At 40.3% G+C, this 20,638-nt stretch overlaps 1 protein-coding gene and 1 pseudogene across 11 annotated transcripts in view; one reads left to right on the forward strand and one right to left on the reverse strand.

Moving 5' to 3' along the window:
- Nucleotides 1–20,638, forward strand: part of GPBP1L1 (GC-rich promoter binding protein 1 like 1) — a 62,493-nt gene that overhangs the window by 30,587 nt on the left and 11,268 nt on the right. For all 11 annotated transcript variants that reach the window (XM_051857840.1, XM_070078576.1, XM_070078573.1 and 8 more), the window contains 4 exons: nucleotides 1,594–1,720; nucleotides 2,100–2,389; nucleotides 13,179–13,251; nucleotides 14,443–14,636. In XM_051857840.1, the coding sequence (XP_051713800.1) occupies nucleotides 1,594–1,720; nucleotides 2,100–2,389; nucleotides 13,179–13,251; nucleotides 14,443–14,636 (684 nt within the window). The remainder of the gene's footprint in view (nucleotides 1–1,593; nucleotides 1,721–2,099; nucleotides 2,390–13,178; nucleotides 13,252–14,442; nucleotides 14,637–20,638) is intronic.
- Nucleotides 18,800–19,800, reverse strand: LOC127493618 (cytochrome b-c1 complex subunit Rieske, mitochondrial pseudogene; annotated as a pseudogene).

Raw genomic sequence — 20,638 nt, forward strand, 5'->3', positions numbered from 1 at the left:
ATATATAAAAGAATGGTACAAAATGCAGAGTTCAAAAATAGGCCTATTGATACAGTCGGTTGATTTTTTTTTTTTTTTTTTTTTTTTTTTTTTTTTTTTTGCTTAAGTATCAGAGTAATTAGTGAGATTTTTTTGTTGCTATTGATAAATGATGCTGGAACAGCTGGATGTCTGTATTTGGGAAAGGGAAAGGCCTTAACCTTGACTTTATATCATTCACAAAATTAACTTGAAATGTATCATTCTTATATTAAAAGGTCAAAAAAATAAGAAGAAAACCTGTAACCAACTAGAATGAGTTTTTTTAAAAAAAGGAAACTCAGAATAACCACCTCTTGTTGAGGATATTGATAGTAAGAAAATAGATGTAAAAATGTCTATGCCACAACCTATAGTTTTCCTATAAGCGCTTGTCAAACTTACCCATTCTTTTCGTGGATTTAAAGACTCTGGTCTGTTACCATTTGAAAGCTGTAGTATAAAGTTCTTTGAAATAGGAAAGACTATTAGAGTTCCTGGATGAACTTACTTGTAATGTTGCTCAAACTGCTTCCTTACCGTTGTACAAATTCGAAGATCTATTCTCCCCAACTTCTTTACTCATATTTAAATGAGTAAAATGGGAATGATGAGAAAATTATGATATTGTTATTAAGTAAATGTTGACAAGAAATATTTTTTTAAATTTTATGTACATGTTAATTGTCTATCAGGGTAGTGTTTAAATTTCCTTTCCAGTTCTACAAAAATAATTATCAGAGTTAAAGCAAGCATCTTTTCCTCTGCTGTTGGAAGATCATTATTTTAAGTATTAAGTTTTAGGGATTTTTTTTTTAAGATTTATTTATTTATTTGAAAGAGTAACAGGAGAAACAGAAATCTTCCAGGGGCCAGTGCTGTGGCATAGCACGTAAAGCTGCAACCTACAGTGCCAGCATCCTTTATGGGCACCAGTTAGAGTCCCAGCTGCTCCACTTCCAATGCAGCTCTCTGCCATGGCCTGGGAAAGCAACAGAAGATGGCCCAAGCGCTTGGGCCCCTGCACCCACATGGGAGACCTATAAGAAACTCCTGGCTCCTGACTTTGGATTGGCGCCGCTGTTGTGACCACCTGGGGAGTGAACCAGCAGATGGAAGACATCTCTCTCTCTCTCTCTCTCTCTCTCTCAGACTCTCTCTTTCAATTAAATAAATAAATATTTTAAAAAAAGAAATATTCATCTGCTGGTTCACCCCTAAAATGGCAGCAGTGGGCTGGGCCAGGCCAAAGCCAAGAGCTCCTTTCAGGTCTCCATGTAGGTGGCAAGGGCCCAAGGATTTGGTCCAGGTTCAGCTGCTTTCCCAGGTGCATAAGCAGAAGTGTCTGCCTTTTCTTCTTTTCTGGGATGAAAGAAGTAAATTGATAAATTGAATATTTAACTTGGGATTTACCTATTAAGTCAGAGGCCTGTTGTATACTCTCTGTATATTCTTATTGGAGGGTTTCTGTTACTACTGGGTTTTTCTCTTTGAAAGCCAGACATGAAATATTATACTAAAAAGGATATATTTACTTAATATCACTTGTCTGCCTCTGTACTTGTATCATCTTAGTCACCTACAGCCACCTTTGAAAAACACAGAGAACATCTTCCCCGAGGAGAAGGTAGATTTGGAGTAAGCCGCCGTCGACACAATTCCTCTGATGGCTTTTTTAACAATGGACCCCTACGAACTACAGGTGAGCCATATACATCTTTTCATGAGTGTATTTAAGCTACTCAATTTGGGCAAGCTGAGGCTGGGGGTGAGGAAATGCATGAGCATAATCCAGGGTCTTCTATCAGTTAGTAGTCACTAGCACCTACATAAAGAGCTAAGTCTCTTGATGCTTTCATATTCTCTTCTCATAAATCATCTACTAAGTTAAAGAACTCACTCAGAAATTACCTCACCAAAAAAAGACGTGTTTTGTGGTTTCTTTCTGTGAACTTATTGAAAAAGGTCCCCTGAAGGCCTTTTGGAAGTATCATAAACCAGATCAGGAAGCACCTGGCCCAATTACTTCTCAATTTCCAGGAAGTGAACAGTCTAATACTGTACTTTCCTTACTATTTCAGATTCCTGGCACCAGCCCTCCCTTTTCCGCCATGATTCTGTGGACTCTGGTGTCTCTAAAGGAGCATATGCTGGAATCACAGGGAACACATCTGGTTGGCATGGCTCTTCGCGAGGTCATCACGATGGTGTGAGCCAGCGGAGTGGAGGTGGAGCAGGGAACCATCGACACTGGAATGGCAGCTTGCACACCCGGAAAGGCTGTGCCTTTCAGGAAAAGCCTCCAACAGAGATTAGGGAAGAAAAGAAAGAAGACAAGGTGGAAAAACTACAATTTGAAGAGGAAGATTTTGTAAGTGTAAAGCTTTATTTTATTTATTTATTTTTTTTTTTTTGACAGGCAGAGTTAGACAGAGAGAAAGGTCTTCCTTCCACTGGTTCATGCCCGGCGCTGCGCCGATCCGAAGCCAGGAGCCAGGTACCTCCCCCTGGTCTTCCATGGGGTGCAGGGCCCAAGCACCTGGGCCATCCTTCACTGCCCTCCTGGGCCACAGCAGAGAGCTGGACTGGAAGAGGAGCAACCAGAACAGAATCCGGCGCCCCATCCGGGACTAGAACCCAGTGTGGCGGCGGCACAGGCAGAGGATTAGCCACGTGAGCCACGGCGCTGGCCGGTGTAAAGCTTTAGATATGTAGTTAAAACCCAACAAATAGTGTCTTAAATACAAGACCCTGATAGTATTGAGAAATTTCAGAAATAAAGAAGTCTTAAGTTTAGATTTTTATTTATAGAGGAAAAGTTAATTGGTTTGAAGCCAGTGACATAAATTGCAATGTAACTTTTGGGAAATCTCCACACATTTTTCATCTTTATGCCTTGGAATACAAAATTAAAATTTTTAATTCTCCTTAAATTTATAAGGTTTAATACTCATATGTAACTGAGTAAAAATGTTGTCTTACATGTTAAATCGTCTTTCTTCATTATAAGAGGCTTTTTTTCTGTCTTAATTTGGCTCTCATATAAAATGTGTTATTAGAAACAATCAGAAGTATTTCAGCTGTTGCCTGTGTATTCGTTAAAACTTGAGGCTAATATGTGTCCAGTGATAGGTGTAGAGTTTTTAATTTGAAAGGCAGACATAGCTCTACTATCTGTTGGTTTACTCTCCAAATACCTGCAACACCTGGGTCTGTGCCAAGCTAAAACTAGAACCTGGAACTCCATCCAGATCTCCCACATGAGTGGCATTGACCCAGGTATTTGGGCAATCACCTTCTGCCTCCCAGGGTGCACATTAGCAGGAACCTAGAGCCTGAAGTGGAGCCAGGACTCCAATATACAATGTGGGTATCGCAGGTGGAGTCTTAGCCTATTGATAAATGCCCATCTGTCTATTGTTTTTTAAGTTTATTTATTTATTGAAAGGCAGACTTAGACTGAATGAGATCTTCCATCTGCTGGTTCAATCCCCAAATGGCCAAAATGGCCAGGGCTGGGCCGGGCCAAAGTCAGGAGCCTTGGAACTCCATCTGGGTCTCCCATGTGAGTGGAGGGGCCCAAGCACTTGGGTCATCTTCCAGTGCTTTCCTAAGCACATTAACAGGGAGCTGACTCAGAAGTGGAGCATCCAGGATTCAAACTGGCACTTGTAATGGGAGACCAGCGTTGTAGGCAGCAGCTTAACCTGCTGTGCTACAACACTGCTGGCCCATCTAGTTATTTCTACATAGCATATTAGCCAATCAACTCTAATTTCAGCATATTAATAAAATCCACTACATAGGAGTCAAATTTAGACATTAGTTGTTTTTCCCTCAAGTCTAGAAAATGTTTCAGTGATATAAATGTTAGGTATTAACATGAATTAGCATCCCCAGGTGACTGTCCTTCAAAACTGTATCCCTGTAAAGTACATCTTTTTAAAATATACATAAGTATAGTATTTTTTTGTTAATATCTTTTTTTTTTTTTTTTTTTTTTTTTTTGACAGGCAGAGTGGATAGTAAGAGAGAGAGAGACAGAGAGAAAGGTCTTCCTTTTTTCTGTTGGTTCACCCCTCAATGGCCGCTGCAGCCGGTGCACTGTGGCCGGCGCACCGCGCTGATCTGAAGCCAGGAGCCAGGTGCTTCTCCTGGTTTCCTAGGCGGGTGCAGGGCCCAAGGACTTGGGCCATCCTCCACTGCACTCCCGGGCCACAGCAGAGAGCTGGACAGGAAGAGGAGCGACCAGGACAGAATCCAGTGCCCCGACCGGGACTTAACCCATTGTGGCAGCGCCACAGGCAGAGGATTATCCTAGTGAGCCGCAGTGTCGGCCAATAGCTTTATTTCTTAAAGGCTATTTGCTTTATATTTTTAAGAACTTTATTATTTATTTGAAAGGTGGAGTTACACAGAGACAAGGAGAGACAGGTATCTTCCATCCCCTGGTTCACTCTCCAAATCCAGGACTGGGCTAGGCCAAAGCTAGGAGTTGGAATTCCATCCAGATCTTGTGTGTGGGTAGCAGGAATCCATGCACTTGGTCCATCTTTTGCTGCTTTCCCAGGTGCATTGGCAGGAAGGTAGATTGGAAAGGGACACAAACCAATGCTCTTATGGGATGTCTTCATCCACTGAGCCACAACACCGGCCCCTGAAGTACATCTTATAATCACTCAACTGATCGTGTAGAAAATTAATAGATCATGTAGGAATATTTAGGATCCCTAAATGTTTTGGTTTCTTATGAGGCTTGTTTTTAAAAAAAAAAAAAAAAGATTATAACAAACAAGAAATAGAGTGGTTTAAAGTGGAAATCATTTAGACACTATACTATTGATTGACCAGTTTGATTAGAAGTTCTAATCAGTTATCAGTCATGTGGCATTCCTAGTGGAGAATTAATTGACAACAAGAAAATGTGGGGCTGGTGCTATGGCGTAGCAGGTGAAGCCACCGCCTGCAGTGCTGCATCCCGTATGGGTGTTGATTGGAGTCCTGGCTGCTCCACTTCCAATCGAGCTCCCTGATAATGCACCTGGGAAAGAAGTGGGAGATGGTCCAAGTCCTTGGGCCTGTGTACCCATGTGGGAGACCCAGAAAAACTTCTAGTTCCTGACTTCAGATCTTCCCAGCTCTGGCTACTTGGGGAGTAAACCAGTAGATGGAAGATCTACCTCTCTCTCTTCTCTCTGCCTCTGCCTCTCTCTAACTGCCTTTCAAATAAATAAATAAATCTTTTAAAAAAGAAAATATATGAAGGTAACATTGCCTTCACCTGCTAAGTGAGAGGAAGTTTGATGTCAAATCAAACCTTTGAAAGACCAATAAGGGCAAATTTATTCTGTATTTGTATTTCTATGAAATATTTTAAGCGCATAGAAAAATAATGGAGAAAAACTATCAGATATTCACATTACCTACCTTTGTGAAATACTGAGATTTTAGTCACATATGATGTAGACCAATCTTTTAGAAAACACAGGGTATTGTGGATATAGTTAAAACATCCTTAATCCTAGTCTTTTCCTTTTGAGATAATCTTGATATTAGTGTTTAGCATCCTCAGATAGGGTAATAAACTTAATCTGTGTACATATCATAAACATTTTGCCTGTTTTTTAAACTTCGTATGAATAGTCCATCCTCTAGGTCTCTGTTATTGTGTGGAATTTGTTGAGATTTTTGTATATTGATAACATTATGGCTCGAGATTAGCAGATCTCAACCAGGGGTAGGTTTGCCCTCTAGGGGACATTTGGCAATATGTAGAGACACTTTTGTTGTCACAACTGGAGATAGCACTGCTAACATCTAATATTTAGAAATCAGGGATGTTGCTAAACACCCACAATGCTCTACAGTCGCATAACAAAGAATTTACCAACCCAAATGTCTGTAGTACCATGGTTGAGAAACTGCAAATTTACTACTGCCATGTAGTAAATATTATATTGTGTGAGTATACCATATTTGTTTATCCATTTTCCTGTTGATAGATGTTTAGGTTGTATAAAACCTTGCTTTGGGGTTCTACAGTTAAATCATTGGAACTTAATGAATTATAATTAGATCAGGAGAGTCAAAAATAAAGTTTCTGTCCATAGTGACTTAATGATTAATAAGTAATTAACTGGTAAAGGGAAAACAAAAGGAACAGAATTGGTGGGAGAAGATAAAAAAAAATCTGGGTGCTGAAGAGATGGGTGAGAGAGAATGCGCTTAGAAAAGAGATTTGTGGATAGGTAGAACCACATAGGGAGAGTAACGTGTTAGAACTAAAGAAAGAGGCCTAAAGGAGAACTATGGAAAACAGTGAAGATGACCTAGAATTGATTTTTGAAGAAGATGGGAGTATCAAGAAAGAATAGTTAGGTAAAAATAAAAAATTAAAGGTATTTGGGGACTTAATTATTGACAGTAGAGTTTCTGTATTTTATTCTGTGCATTATATAATTGGAAAGTTATTTTTAAAATAGTATTAATATAATTAACAGTCCTGTATTGGTACCTTAGATAAGTTAGATAATCCTAATTGCTTTAGTCCCTAAAGCATATAGTAAAAAGAAAATATCACACTGGTTGAATAATAGATGTGAAATAGCCCATCATTTTTAGCTATCATTAAATGTGTCCAGACCTTGTTAGAAAGGGCTCAGCTGTACTTCACTGAATAGCAGAGCAATTGCTGGGATTCTTTTCCAGAAGAATGAGCTAGAAATCTGCCTAGGAAAACTGTTTATGGGAGTCTGCTACTCTTCTATGGTGCTGAGGGAGCTGCTAGCCTCAGATTTTGCTTTTACTTCAGAAAAGGGTTTGAGGAACTGGGTGCTGCAGGAGCCTGCTGACTACGTATACTGGAATACAAAACATTGACAGAAGTTAACATGCTAGCTGTGAAAGGGAAAATTTTTAAAGTGCTAAAGCAGATTTACACAGAAAAGGCAGAAGGAGCTAAGAAACAGTAAATTAGAACCAGCATAGGGTCCTATTCATTGAATTCATTCTAACCAGCTAGTATTCTCTTCCAGAACAAAGACCCTTACTGAGGACAGATTGTTGGAAATAGAGTCCAAATTGAACTGAACAGAGACAGTAGAGACAAAGGAAAGGTTCAGATAAAATGAGGAAGGAAAGAACAACCAGGACATTAAAGAAAGTAAGCTACTATCTTTTTGAACACTCCATGAAAACAACAGAAGAGTGTGATGTTAGAAGAACTAGCCTGACTCCCATTCACAGAAACTAATGATATATAAAGAACAAGGTAAAATAATGAGTACCATGGACTGATGTTGTCCCACAAGTTAAGCTACTGCCTGTGACACCAGCATCGCATGTGAGCACTAGTTGGATTCAGACTGCTCCACTTCTGATCCAGGTCCCTGATAACGTGCCTGGGAAAGCAGTGGAAGATAGCTCAAATACTTGAGCTTCTGCCACTTGTATGAGAGACTCAGATGGAATTCCAAGCTCCTGGCTTCAGCGTGGCCCATCCTGAGCTGAAGGTCTCTTTTTCTTTGTCTTTCCCTCTCTCTCTATAGCTCTGCTTTTCAAATAAATTAATTAAAATTAAAAGACAATCAGGGCAGGCAGTTGATGCAGTGGTTAAGACACTGCTTGGGAGAGCCTGCATTGTAGCGTAGTAGCTTAAGCCTCTGCCTGTGATGCCAGCATCCAGTGTGGTTGCCATTTCTAGACCCAGCTTCTCTACTTCCAGTCCAGTCACCTGCAAATGCACGTGGGAAGATGGCCCAAGTGCTTGAGCTCCTGCACCCACGTGGGAGACCAAAAGAAGCTCTGGGCTCCTGGCTTCATCTTGGCCCAGCCACAGCCATTGCAGCTGTTTGAGGAGTGAACCAGCAGATAGAAGATTGCTCTCTCTGTCTCTCCTCCTCTCTCTAATTCTGCCTTTCAAAAAAAAAAAAATAAATCAATCAATCTTCAAAGAAAAAAAAGAAGCTATTGTTGGGATGCCTGCCTTCCATTTGGGACAGTGTGGGTCTTGTCCCAACTCCTTCACTTTCTATTCAGGTTCCTGCTAATGTGTGCATTCTTTTCTCTGTCTCACTCTTTCTCCTTCTCTCTCTCCCTCTCTCTCTCCCTCTCTCCCTCCCTGCCTGCCTCCCTCCCTCCCTCCCTCCCTCTCTCTCTCTCTCTCTCTCTCAGTGAAAATAAAAAGTTTTCATTTAAGGACCAGGATCAAATCCCTTTCTTGCCTAATAATAAGAATAAGAAGAATAATATCCCAGTAGACACTCCAGTGTATAACTTAGGAAATGTTTACAAAGCAGATCAGAACTGTCATGTACTGTCTTGAAATGTAACTAAATGATACTTAGAAAATGATATTAAGAACAACAAAAATCAGAAAACTCAGGATGTTAGAATTCTGAAAGTGAAGATCAAACATGAAAGAACATAAGAAAAGTTAAACACTAATTTTTTAAAAACTAGAAAATGAACAAATGATGCAGTAGTTAAGATGCCCGTAATCCCATAGTGGAATACCTGTGTTCAAGTCCTGGCTGCACTTCGAATTACACCTTCCTGTTAATGCACATACCCAGGGAGGCAGTAGGTCGTGGCTCAAGTGCTTTTATCTCTGCCACCCATGTGGAGACTTAGATTGAGATCCTGGCATTGGCTCTCAGTTGTTGTATACATTCTGGAAGTGATCCAGTGGATGATAGATCTCTTGTGTCTGTGTCTCTCTGTCTTTGCCTTTCAAAGAAGATGAAAATAAATTGGAAATTTTTTAAATAAAGGAAAAAACAAACTTACAGCTGAGAAAAGTGCTGCAGGCCAGCGCTTTGGTACAGCGAGTTAAAGCCCTGGCCTGCAGCACCAACATCCACTATGGGCGCCAATTCGTGTCCTGGCTGCTCCACTTCTGATCCAGCTCCCTGGTGATGCACCTGGAAAAGCAGTGGAGGATGGCCCAAGTCTTTGGTCCCCTGCACCCACTTGGGAGACCCAAAGAATGCTGGCTCCTGGTTTCGGATCGGCTCATTTCCGGCCTTTTCAGCCATTTGGGGAGTGAACCAGTGGACAGAAGACCTCTCTTTCTCTCTCTGTGTCTCTACCTCTCTTTGTAACTCTTTCAAACTTTCAAATAAGTAAAATAAATCTTAAAAAAAAAAGGTGTAATTTGAGAAAATCTTGCTAAAATTCAGATTTAAAGGTGCAAATTTGAAAGGATAGCCATAACAGCCAACAGTGAGATATAATCATAAAGTACTAGACTTAAGAGGTAAAATGTCCTTTGGGCAAGCATAATGATAAGTGACTTTGAAGAGAAAGAAAATCAGAATTTGATAGAACTTTTTTTAAAATTAAAAGATTTATTTACTTGAAAGAGTTACAGGGAGGAAGAGAGAAAGAGCTTCCATCCCCCTGGTTCATACTCCATATGGCTGCAACAGCCAGCACTGGGCCAGGTCAGGAGCCAAGAGCTTCATCCAGGTCTCCCACGTAGGTAGCCGGGGCCCAAATACTTAGCCATCTCCTGCTGCTTCCCCAGGCCATTAACAGGGAACTGGATCGGAAGTAGAGCACCAGGACGCAAACTGGCACCCATATGGAATGCTAGTGTCATAGGCAGTGGCTTTACCCAATTTGCCACAGTACTGGCCCCCTGCAGAATTTATTCCAGAAGTAAATGGAGTAATAGTTACAGCATTCAGGGAAAGGAAAATATGACAGGATTTTATACTGTCAGACTTCAGTTATAAAGATTATAGGCAAACATCAATGTGTTAAGAACTCAGAATATTTTTCCCAGTACTTTTCCTGAGGAAAGTAGTATAGAACAGGCTCATACAAACCAGAAAGATACCAGTGAAAGGAATTACAGTGATATTAAATTTGTGATTAATTGTAGAAATAAGAATGAGCATTAAAAGTATATTTTATGTAATAGCTATGTGCCCTGCCAATCTAGATAATGGTGTAACTTTTTTAATGGGAAAATGGGGAGAATGCCCAAAACATTAAAATTTTAGTAATCTTGTTGCTATTCTGTTGTGTATATCATGGAGTAAAGCTGTCGAATGCGATTTTATGTCCTTGACATTCATGATTTTTACATTCAGTAAAAATCCTAAGGTACTCTCAATTTGAATTGAAAATATTAGTAAGAAATTATGAAGTGTTTTGTCTTTGAATACAGACAGTCCCCATCTTACATGGTGCATTGATTTGTCTTCTAATTTAATAAAGTTACATGAGATAACCAGCGTTTTAAAAAATATGCTTTCGTGTTAGATGGTTTTACCCATCCAAATGCTAGTTCCATTAAGTATTCCAAGCACATTTGAGGTAAAGTAGGTTAGGTATACTAAATACTTTTTTTAAATTTTATTTTAAACAACTTATGTACCTATTTTTGGAGGGAAGAGAAAGAGAATTTCTCCATCGGCTTGTTCACTGCCCAAATGCCCACAATGGCCAGGAGGGGCCTGGGGCCAGCTCTTAGGACCAGGAATTCAACCCTAATCTCTCACATCCGGGAGCAGGAACCCAATTTGCATGAGCTGTCACCACTACCTACCAGGGTCTGTATTAACAGGAAGTTGGAAGCAGGAATTGGATCCAGGTTTTGAATCCAGGTACTCTGACATGGCCTTAATCACTAGGCTAAATGCCAGCCCCTTAAGTGCACTCTTGATTTAGGATGCTTCCAGTTTAACAATGAGTTTATCAAGGTATAACCTTGACATAAATCAAGGAGCTTCTGTCTAAATGTTTGTATGTCTAGGCTTTCTCTCCTGAAAAGTACTGAAAACTAAAGAACAGTCCCATTGCAACAAGCATCTGTGTCCAGATTATGATTTTAAAATATCATTGCTGGAATCATTATGGGATGAAATTGGAATTTTTTAAAGACTTATTTATTTGAAAGAGTGACAGAATCAGTTAAAGATAACTGCAAGGATTTAAATCATATCAAATATGATTAGATCTGTGAGTTCATAGTGATGCCTGCCTCACCTTAGGAACAAGCATGCATCCTGCCTTCTGTATGAACTAAACTGTAGAACTGAATTAATTTTTATGTACTTTACTAACAAGGAACTGCAAAATTAGAAGATCATTGTCTTGTGACTTATATTGGTTAATAGTTTGTCAGCATCACACAAAAAAAGTCCTCTTTGTAATTCTGCCTTACAAATAAATAAAAATCTAAAAGGGGGGGGGCGCAAAGAGATTGTCACTTTGTCACTGTAAGTCAGGATAATGGTTGTTTTTTTTTTTTTTAAGATTTTATTTATTTTTAGATATTATTTGAGAGGCAGAGTTACAGAGAGAGGGAGAGAAAGGGAAGTTTTCCATCTATTTATTCACTCCCTAAATGGCTGCAGTGGCCAAAGCTGGGCCAGTCTGAGCCAGGAGCTTCTTCCGGGTCTCCCATGTGGCTGCAGGGGCCCAAGGACTTGCGCCATCCTCCCCTGCTTCCCAGGCACATTAACGGATAGCTGGATCAGAAGTGGAGCAGCCAGTACACATATTGGTGCCCATATTGGATGCCATCTCTACAGATGGCACCTTTACCCACTATGCCACGGCATGGGCCCCAAAAATGGTTATTTTTTGAAGGGTGATTTTAATTTTTTTCTTAATGAGGCTTATAAAGTGCTTGATTTGGCCAATAAATATTAAGTGATTTTTTTGGTCATTAATCTACTCATTTGTCTTATGTTTTTGTTTCTGGATATATTTTACTACTTTAAACATTTTTTTTAATCAGTGGAAAGAGAACAAAGACACTGCGTAAATAGGGTCAGTATCTCTGATAACCCTAGAATGTGATTAGAACATAAGCCTGTTGAACAGCCAACCACAGCTTTCATCAGTGAGAACTCCTCCCTTTAGTCTTCCATCCAGACTATGTCCTTCTTTTACATTGTCACTGTTTTGTCCCTTTATATATTAAGTTGGTGGTTGGATTTTCATTTGTGTTTGTTCTGTTCTTGGTTCTCATGTGAACTGCTTCAAAATAAGTACCAACCCCAAGGGATTCAAATTCAGAAGCTTTGTATGGAGTCTGGGTGTCTTTGGTGTTTGCTTAAAGTTCTTGCAGTTGTGTTGAAAAGCTGTTTTCCTCTGTTACCAGATTATAAAGTTTCACTGATGTTATCTTCATACCCCTGTCTAATCAGTTATTAAGTTCAGTTTTTTGCTCTTAACTCTTCTCCATCCTTCCCCTCATCTCTTCTATTTATTACTTTTCTGGACTATGGAACTGATCTCCTATTAGACTCTTGTAGTTAATGTTTAAGCCCCTCAGATTTACCCTTTAAGCCACTACCAGAGTGACTATTTTAAGTAAATGATTGGATCATGTTAACTGCATGAAAGATGGATCCCCTGTACCTTCAGAATAAAATGTCATCTCCCCAAGGATCTTGCTGAAGCTGGCTCTTACGTGCTTTGCCAGGCATCTTTTTTCCCACAGAAGACTCCCTTTCTTTCCTAAATAATACTCATGTTGAACTATTTGCAGATCTCTGGTATTCTGTTCTTAGGCTTTCTTGTCTTGTTGGTCATGTTTAGCCTTCTGTTACAGAATTACCTATTTCCAGCTTTGGAATTCATCTTTAAGGACTCTTGTTAGTTGTCACCTATGTTGAACCCTTTTCTGATAGCCTCTTTGAAGTAGAATTGCTCATTCTTCCCTGATTACTCTTTCTTCCCTAATACGAATTTTTATCATAGACCCTGCAATCCTTTATTGTATATACTTATGTAGCTATTATCTTTGTAGTGATACTGTAAACTTTGTGATATTTTGCCTTTGTATCCCTAGCCACAGCCCGTGACATGATCTGCCTCTGCCCATACCACACATTAACTGACCAAATTGTCCTGGTTAAATCTGAGAAAAATGATCCATATTCAGCTTTCTGTGCCCCCTTATTTGACATACATATCCTATAGCAAGGTAGGAAATAGCACATTTAGTCCATTTATTAAAATAACATACATTATATTGATTTTGCATTTTAGCATCTCCTGTTTAATTGTGAATACAGTGTTAAACTAGTAAGTGCTGCTAATATATAATTGTTTGGTAGCTTCCATGGTGATGACTACCTTATAAAAAGTGCCAAATGATCAGCTTTCTGTATCAACCATTCATATCCCTTTTTTCCTAGCCTTCTTTGAATCCAGAAGCTGGCAAACAGAATCAGCCATGCAGACCTATTGGGACCCTTTCTGGAGTGTGGGGTAGGTAGATGTTGCCATTTTAAGGGCACAACTTTTTTTCTTAACAAGGACAGGAACAAAGATTCTTTATCTGTTTTTTGTTTGTTTCATCTCGTCCACTTGCCATAGTAACTAACATCTATCAGTACTTTCTTGATTTAAGTGTTTACAAGTACAGCAGATTACCCTGTATCCCCAAATTACATTCAAATGTAAGTAAAGGAGTAGAATCAGAATAGATATTTGCAAGCTTGTGGAGCTCTGAATGTGGAAGCAGGTTTTAAGTAAAAGAATAATATAAAGTCCATAAAAAGTAATATTTCTATTTTCTTAGAACAGTTATTTTATGTGTTAATGATTGATTATCTCCCAAATATATGGCAGCTATATATAACTACTTCCTAAGGATTCCTCCATATTACTAAATAATTTTCAAAAGTATTCTTTGAAAACCACATCGCCATATCATTTTGTTCCATTAGGTCTGATTATTGGGGTTTTTATTTTTGGCAGTTATAAATGATGACTTGTATAGGGCAAGGGGAAAACACACAAATGCAAATTATTTATATGTGTGTGGTGAGAATTGTAGACTTAAAGAACATTAATAAATATAAATCAGTGTATTCAAACCAAACCTGATCTTTGATAGTAAATTGAACTCTCCTGATTCCTTCATTACATTTGTTTGGTAGTCAGCATCTTACTGGAAAGGCTTTATTTAGCATATCTAAAAGTTGGGTTTGAATTAGTGTTACAGAGTTAAAGGCAATTGCCATACCTTCTCATCTTTTAATGGTATAGCTTTACTTGTTTACTTCATCAGAAGTTCCCATGACAGTCTCATTTACTAATTACTACATCTCTCCATTCCCATATTGACAAGGAGCTGGTATCATATTTATTCCATAACTGATTGATCACACTGTGCTATGCATTAGACAAATTATGCCTCTGAAAGACTGTTACCATCTTTGGGCTTTCTGACTGTGGTTTGTGAATTTAATATCAAGTGTTTCATAGGCTGCCTTTTTCTTTACAGTTCCTAAGTAATGTCAGTTTTGAGAATATCTGTTAAGTGCACACCAGACATTTTTGTCCCTCCATCTCAACTTTCAACTCTTTGTTGAAAATGAGGTCTTACAAATTGTGCTTCATGTTGCTAAGTGAATATGACATACTCTTTTGTATCTCCACTATTGTATTTCACAGAAAACCCACCTAGTGCCAAGCAACCTTCCAAGATGTTAGTCATCAAAAAAATTTCCAAAGAGGATCCTGCTGCTGCCTTCTCTGCTGCATTCACTTCACCAGGATCTCACCATGCAAATGGGAACAAAGCATCAACCATGGTTCCAAGTGTCTATAAGAACTTGGTTCCTAAGCCTGCACCACCTCCTTCCAAGGTATGATTTGGAATCATTACGAGAATCTTGCTCACAAGACTTGGAAATAAAAACAGAAAACAGTTTTTTCTGTCTAATCATTCACCATATATTCATTCAGTACCTGTTAAATGTATAGTATTGAACTCTGACTCCATACTGTGTTGCTGCCAACTGGATTGTTAGCAGGTTTCTCTATTTATTAGCTTAAATAATAAACCTGCTCTTTCTGATTTGCTGTTTCCATTAATAGCATCAGCACCGATCCAGCTGCCCAGCTGAATACCTTGGCTGCTTTTTTCAGTCTCCTTACTCATTCTCCTCAACCAGAGTTATAAAGTCCTTATTAGTTCTTCCTTCTGTGCTGTCTTTATTTAGGAACTTATCTGACGTTTACTATTGTAGTGTAGCTTCTGTTTGTTATCTCTGTATATTAATTTTCCACAGAAATGCCAGAAAGATCATCCTAAAACAGCTGAATAGATCATATCCTTTCCTAAACACTTTCATTGTCTCCAAACCACTTATAGCAGTAATTAATAAATTGTTTCTGTGAAGGGCCAGGAAATATTTTGGGCTTTCGAAATTACATATGGTCTTTTCTTATATATTCTGATTTTTTAAAAAATTAATTTACTTATTTGAAAGGCAATAGAGATCTTGTATCTGATGGTCTACTCCTTAAATGGCTGCAGCAGCCAGATCTGAGCCAGACTCAAGCCAAGACTAGGAACTCGATTTTAGTCTCCCACATGGGTGACAGGAAGTCTACATACTTGGCATTTTCCACTGCCTTCCTAGGTGCATTATCAAGTAGCTGGAACAAAAGGAGAGTAGCCAGTACTTGAGCTGAAACTTCAGTGGTGGAGCCGGCATCACAAGCTGTAGCTTAACTTCTGCACCACAACACCAGGTCCCTTTTTTTATTTTTTTACAACCCTTTATAAATATAAAAGTATTATTAGTATAAGAGCCATTTAAAAAAAGTACCTCCAAGCCACTTGGGATGGCTGCAGGCCATATCAGAATTTGTGGTTTAAGTTCTTGCTATTTCATTTCCAGTCCAGCTTCCTGATGTGAGAGACCTGGATTGAATTTCAGGCTCATGATTTAAGCCTGGCCCAGTTATGACTCTTAAGGAAATTTGATACTGAACCAGCAGATAGAAAGCCTGTCATTCTTTGTGTGTGTGTCTCTCTCTGCCTTTCAAATAAAAAACTTCGAAGAATTTTGATAGCTCCCACTTAGATTTGGTCCATAAGCCATAGGTTATCAAAGTATATATTTTATAATAAACTATTTATCATATCTTGTGTAATTTTTCTTAGCATAATTCAGTTCTTTTTTTTCTTTCTTTTTTGTATCCCACTGCCTTTTTTTCTCTTCTGAGAAGAAATTATTCTTCAAGTTCATTCCCATCCTCTTTGTGAACCACTTTCTATCACATCTAAAGATATAATTATTCCTTTTTACCTCTGATTGCACAGCGCTTACCAAATAGCCAGAGCACATTGCATCATTTTTCTTTCTTGACTTGGTTGTAACCTCTTTAAGGGCAGCCTTCCAGTCCTTTTTCATGTTTGCATTGTAGCACTCTTAAGCACATTATAAATACTTTCACTAATTCCAGCCACTGTAAGGAACCAATTAGAATTCACTATTTAGGGCCAGCAGTGTGGTACAGCCAGTTAACCTGTCCTTGTGACACTGGTGTCCTATATTAGAGTGCAAGTTCCATTCCCAGCTGCTCTGCTTCCAATCCAGCTTCCTGCTAATGTGCTTGGGAAGTCAGTGAACGATGGCCCAAGTACTTGGGTACCTGCCATCCCTGTGGGACATCCTCATGGAATTCCAGGCTCATGGCTTTAGACTGACCTAGCCCTAAATTTTTTTTTTCTTTTTTAAGATTTGATTTATTTTATTTATTTGAAAGAGTTACAGAGAGAAGTAGAGAGAGAGGTCTTCCATCTGCTGGTTCACTCCCCAAATGGCCACAACAACTGGGGCTGGGCCAGGCCAAATCCATGAGCCAGGAGCTGCTTCCAGGTCTCCCACAGGGGAGGCAAGGGCCCAAGCACTTGGGCCATCTTCTGCTGCTTTTCCAGGCGCATTAGCAAGGAGGTGGATCAGAAGTAGAGCAACTGGGACTCAAACCAGCGCCCATATGGGATACCAGCACTGCAGACCAGGGCTTTAACCCACTGTACCATAGTGCCGGCCCCCGAGCCCTAGATATTGGAGAGTGATGGAGTGTGTGTGTGTGTGTGTGTGTGTGTCTCTGTCCTACCTTTGAAATTTTTTTTTTAATTCACTGTTTGGCATTAGAAGAAAAAACCAAACCAATTAGCATTAATTCACTTTCCATTATTTGCAAGCGCTGTTTGGTGCTTATGAATCCAAAGAAATACATGAGTTATGACTCTGTATGAGCTGAAACTTAATAATTGGGGTGACAGGATGTAACAGTGCAGAAGGGTGTGTCATAATGTGTGAAATGAAACAATAGCAGTTATCACATCATAGAGATTTGAGTCCGCTAAATTAATTTATTGAATATTTTATACAGTTGCAGGCTATAATTATTAGGGAGAGTTTACCAAAAAGCTGCAATTTGAGCTAGTTTTTGGAGGCTGATTCTGATTTACATGGTTAGAAAAGAACTTGGACAGTGTTATATGGGAAAGGAACTGTAACTCAGGCATAGAGCAAATGGTATGCTGTCACAGAAATCCAGGTAGCTGTGTGCTTAATGAAATAGCAAAAGGAGATGTTGACACTCTGACTTGGTACTGGCAAGTTGAAAGAAATAAGTGAGAAAAGGTGTTTGACCTTAGCAGTTGGAAAGCTTTTGATAACTTTTGTGTTGAGGTTTTAGGAGTGGAAAATAGAACTAAAATAAAATTTCAGGCATTCTGGAATTATAGGTGAAGTGGAGGCAGAGGTGCTTTTGAGACTGTAAAAGCAGCTAGAATATAAGTTCAATGACAGGATGAAGGAAATCTGTAGGAAGCAGCCCACTGAGGGCAACCTGAAATATACTTGAAAGAGTATAAAAGTGAGTGACAAGTAGAATTACCTTTGGAAAAGGGTGAGGATACTTATTCTTGTAATGTAGAAGAAGAGAAGTGTGTATTCAAGTGAAGAGAGAAACTGTTAGAAAAAAGAAACCTAGGCCGGCACCACGACTCAATAGGCTAATCCTCTACCTGCGGCGCCATTACCCCAGGTTCTAGTCCCGGTGGGGATGCCGGATTCTGTCCAGCTTGCTCCTCTTCCAGTCCAGCTCTCTGCTGTGGCCTGGGAGTGCAGTGGTAGATGGTCCAAGTCCTTGGGCCCTGCACCCGCATGAGAGACCAGGAGAAGCACCTGGCTCCTGGCTTCGGATCAGCGTGGTGCGCCGACCGCAGCAGCCATTGGGGGATGAACCAATGGAAGAGGAAGAGCTTTCTCTCTCTCTCTCTCTGTCCACTCTGCCTGTCCAAAAAAAAAAAAAAAAATTTAAAGAAACCTAGCAAGCCAGTTAGCATGGCTTTGGAATAAACATAGTATTTTGTTCCTCTTTATTATAGACATTGAAGAAGTTTCTTAACTTCATGGTCTCAATTTCCTCATTTATAAAATAAGAATAAGGGCACCCAGAGCTGTAGTGTAGTGGGTAAAGCTGCCACCTGCAGTGCCGGGATCCCATATGGGTGCTGGTTCTAGTTGCAGCTGCTCTAATTCCAGTCCAGCTCCCTGCTAATACACCTGGGAATGCAGTGGAAGATGGCTCAAGTCCTTGCACCCCTGCACCTATGTGGGAGACCTGGAAGAAGTTTCAGGCTCCTGGGTTTGGATCTGCCCAGCTCTGTACATTGTGGCCATTTGGAGAGTGAATCAGCAGATGAACACCTCTCTCTCCCCTTTTACCCCCTCCCCCTCTCCCCCCTCTATCTCTCTGTCTCTCTCTCCCCCTCCCTCACTCCCTCTCTTTCTACCTCAAACTCTGTAACTCCACCTTTCAAATACATAAATAAATCTTAAACCATTTATATAATTTAAAAATAAAGTAAAATAAGGGTAAAATAAGTTTATTTAAAAATCTTTTTATTTATGTGTACCAGTCTGTAGTTTTTAATTAGAATTAGCTATCAAAGACATTGCACCTTTCAAGTCTTTGAGCTTAACATTGTTTAACAGTGGCTTTATTAAGTCTGTGCTTCAAAGAATTCAACATTAAATTCAGTTTACTTCACATTGATGTCTGCAAATACATCATTAGCAATTCTTTAATATTTCAAATCAACCAACTTGAGGTACAGAAGACTTGCTCTCAAAAAACTCTTCTGAGGTGATGTGAAGACTGAAAGAAGGCTATGACTAGAGTCCAAGTCTCTAACCAACAACCTCTAATGCGAGGGAACTTCAAGGTTGAGGGATGCAGGCCCCTTTTTGATCCTACCAGATAGATCATAGTGTGACCCATGGCAAGGGCAGTAGTAGCCAACAAAATCTCTTGTATTTGTAATGGATATACAAGCAAGATGAGTGCAAATACCTATCAGGATAACCCAGTCAGGTTTCTTGATTTGATGTGAGTTTTGACATAGCAGGACATCAGCTGAAGCACTCATGTTGGAAACAAACTGGGCAACAATATTCTTGGCAGCATATGCGACATCCACAGTAGCTGTTGCAGTTACCAAATAAAAGAAATCTTTTCTAGCTTCACTGCTATCTTTTGAAGACTTTGTAGTATCTAAAGCTTTATTGCGTCGATAGAGAAATCAGGCACTTTGACGTCTGTGTGGGAATAATGAACACAAGCAGGGACGTTGAGGCACATGGAGATGAACAAAGGCCAGCCCATGGCCTGGCCACACAGTGACTCCCTTCATGTCCAGCACAGGTAGTTTTTGGGGTAGTGGGCACTGCAGCCTCTACAGGGGCTGGCTACAGCACACTCACCACCCCCATAGGATGTGGCCCACAGGACCAGCACAAATGGGACAGAGTAGGCAGTGACCGACAACATGGCTACAGCTGTTTGAACCACCAAGCCGATCACCCTTTTTCTGTTTTTAAAGACCTACAGGTCTTCCATCTGCTGGCTCATTTCCCAAATGACTGGCCAGAGCTGGGAAGATCCAAAGCCTGGAGCCAGGAACCTCTTCTGGATTTCCTATGTGGGTGCAGGATCCCAGCACTTGAGCCATCTTCCACTCCTTTCCCAGGCTATTAGTAGAGTTGGATTGGAAGAGGAGCAGCTGGGAAACCAATTGGCACCTATATGAGTTGCCAGCACACAGGTAGAGGCATAACCTATGCCACAGTGCTGGACCCCTAAACTGGCATTCTTATATGAGATGCTGGTGTCACAAGCAGCAACTTAACCTGCTGTGCCACAATGCCAGCCCCATTTTAAAATCTTTATTTGAAAGCCAGAGTGACAGAGCTCTTCCATCAGCAGCTGGTTCATTCCCCAAAGGCCCAAACAGCCAGGGCTGAGATCACTGAAGCAAAGATCTAGGATCCAGGAATTCCATCCCAGTTTCCCACCTGAGTGTCAGGGACTTGAACCATCATCTGCTCCTTTCCAGGTTGTACATTAGCAGGAAGCTGATTTGGAAGTAAAAGTGGGACTCTAGCCCAGGCACTCCAATATGGGGAGTTGGTGTCCCAAGCAGTGACTTAACTGGCTATGCCACAATACTCACCCTCACATTTTATTTTTCCTTTTTTTTTTTTTTAAATTTGACAGAGTTAGAGACAGAGAGAAAGGTCTTCCTTCCGTTGGTTCACCCCCCAAATGGCCGCTACGGCCAATGCTACGCCGATCCGAAGCCAGGATCCAGGTGCTTCTCCTGGTCTCCCACGCGGGTGCAAGTGCCCAAGCACTTGGGCCATCCTCCACTGCCTTCCCGGGCCACAGCAGACAGCTAGACTGGAAGAGGAGCAGCCAGAACAGAATTCAGCACCCCAACTGGGACTAGAACATGGTGTGCCGGCGCCGCAGGCGGAGGATTAGCCAAGTGAGCCGTGGC

Source organism: Oryctolagus cuniculus, chromosome 7 (genome assembly GCF_964237555.1).
Source record: "Oryctolagus cuniculus chromosome 7, mOryCun1.1, whole genome shotgun sequence".
Taxonomy (NCBI): domain Eukaryota; kingdom Metazoa; phylum Chordata; class Mammalia; order Lagomorpha; family Leporidae; genus Oryctolagus; species Oryctolagus cuniculus.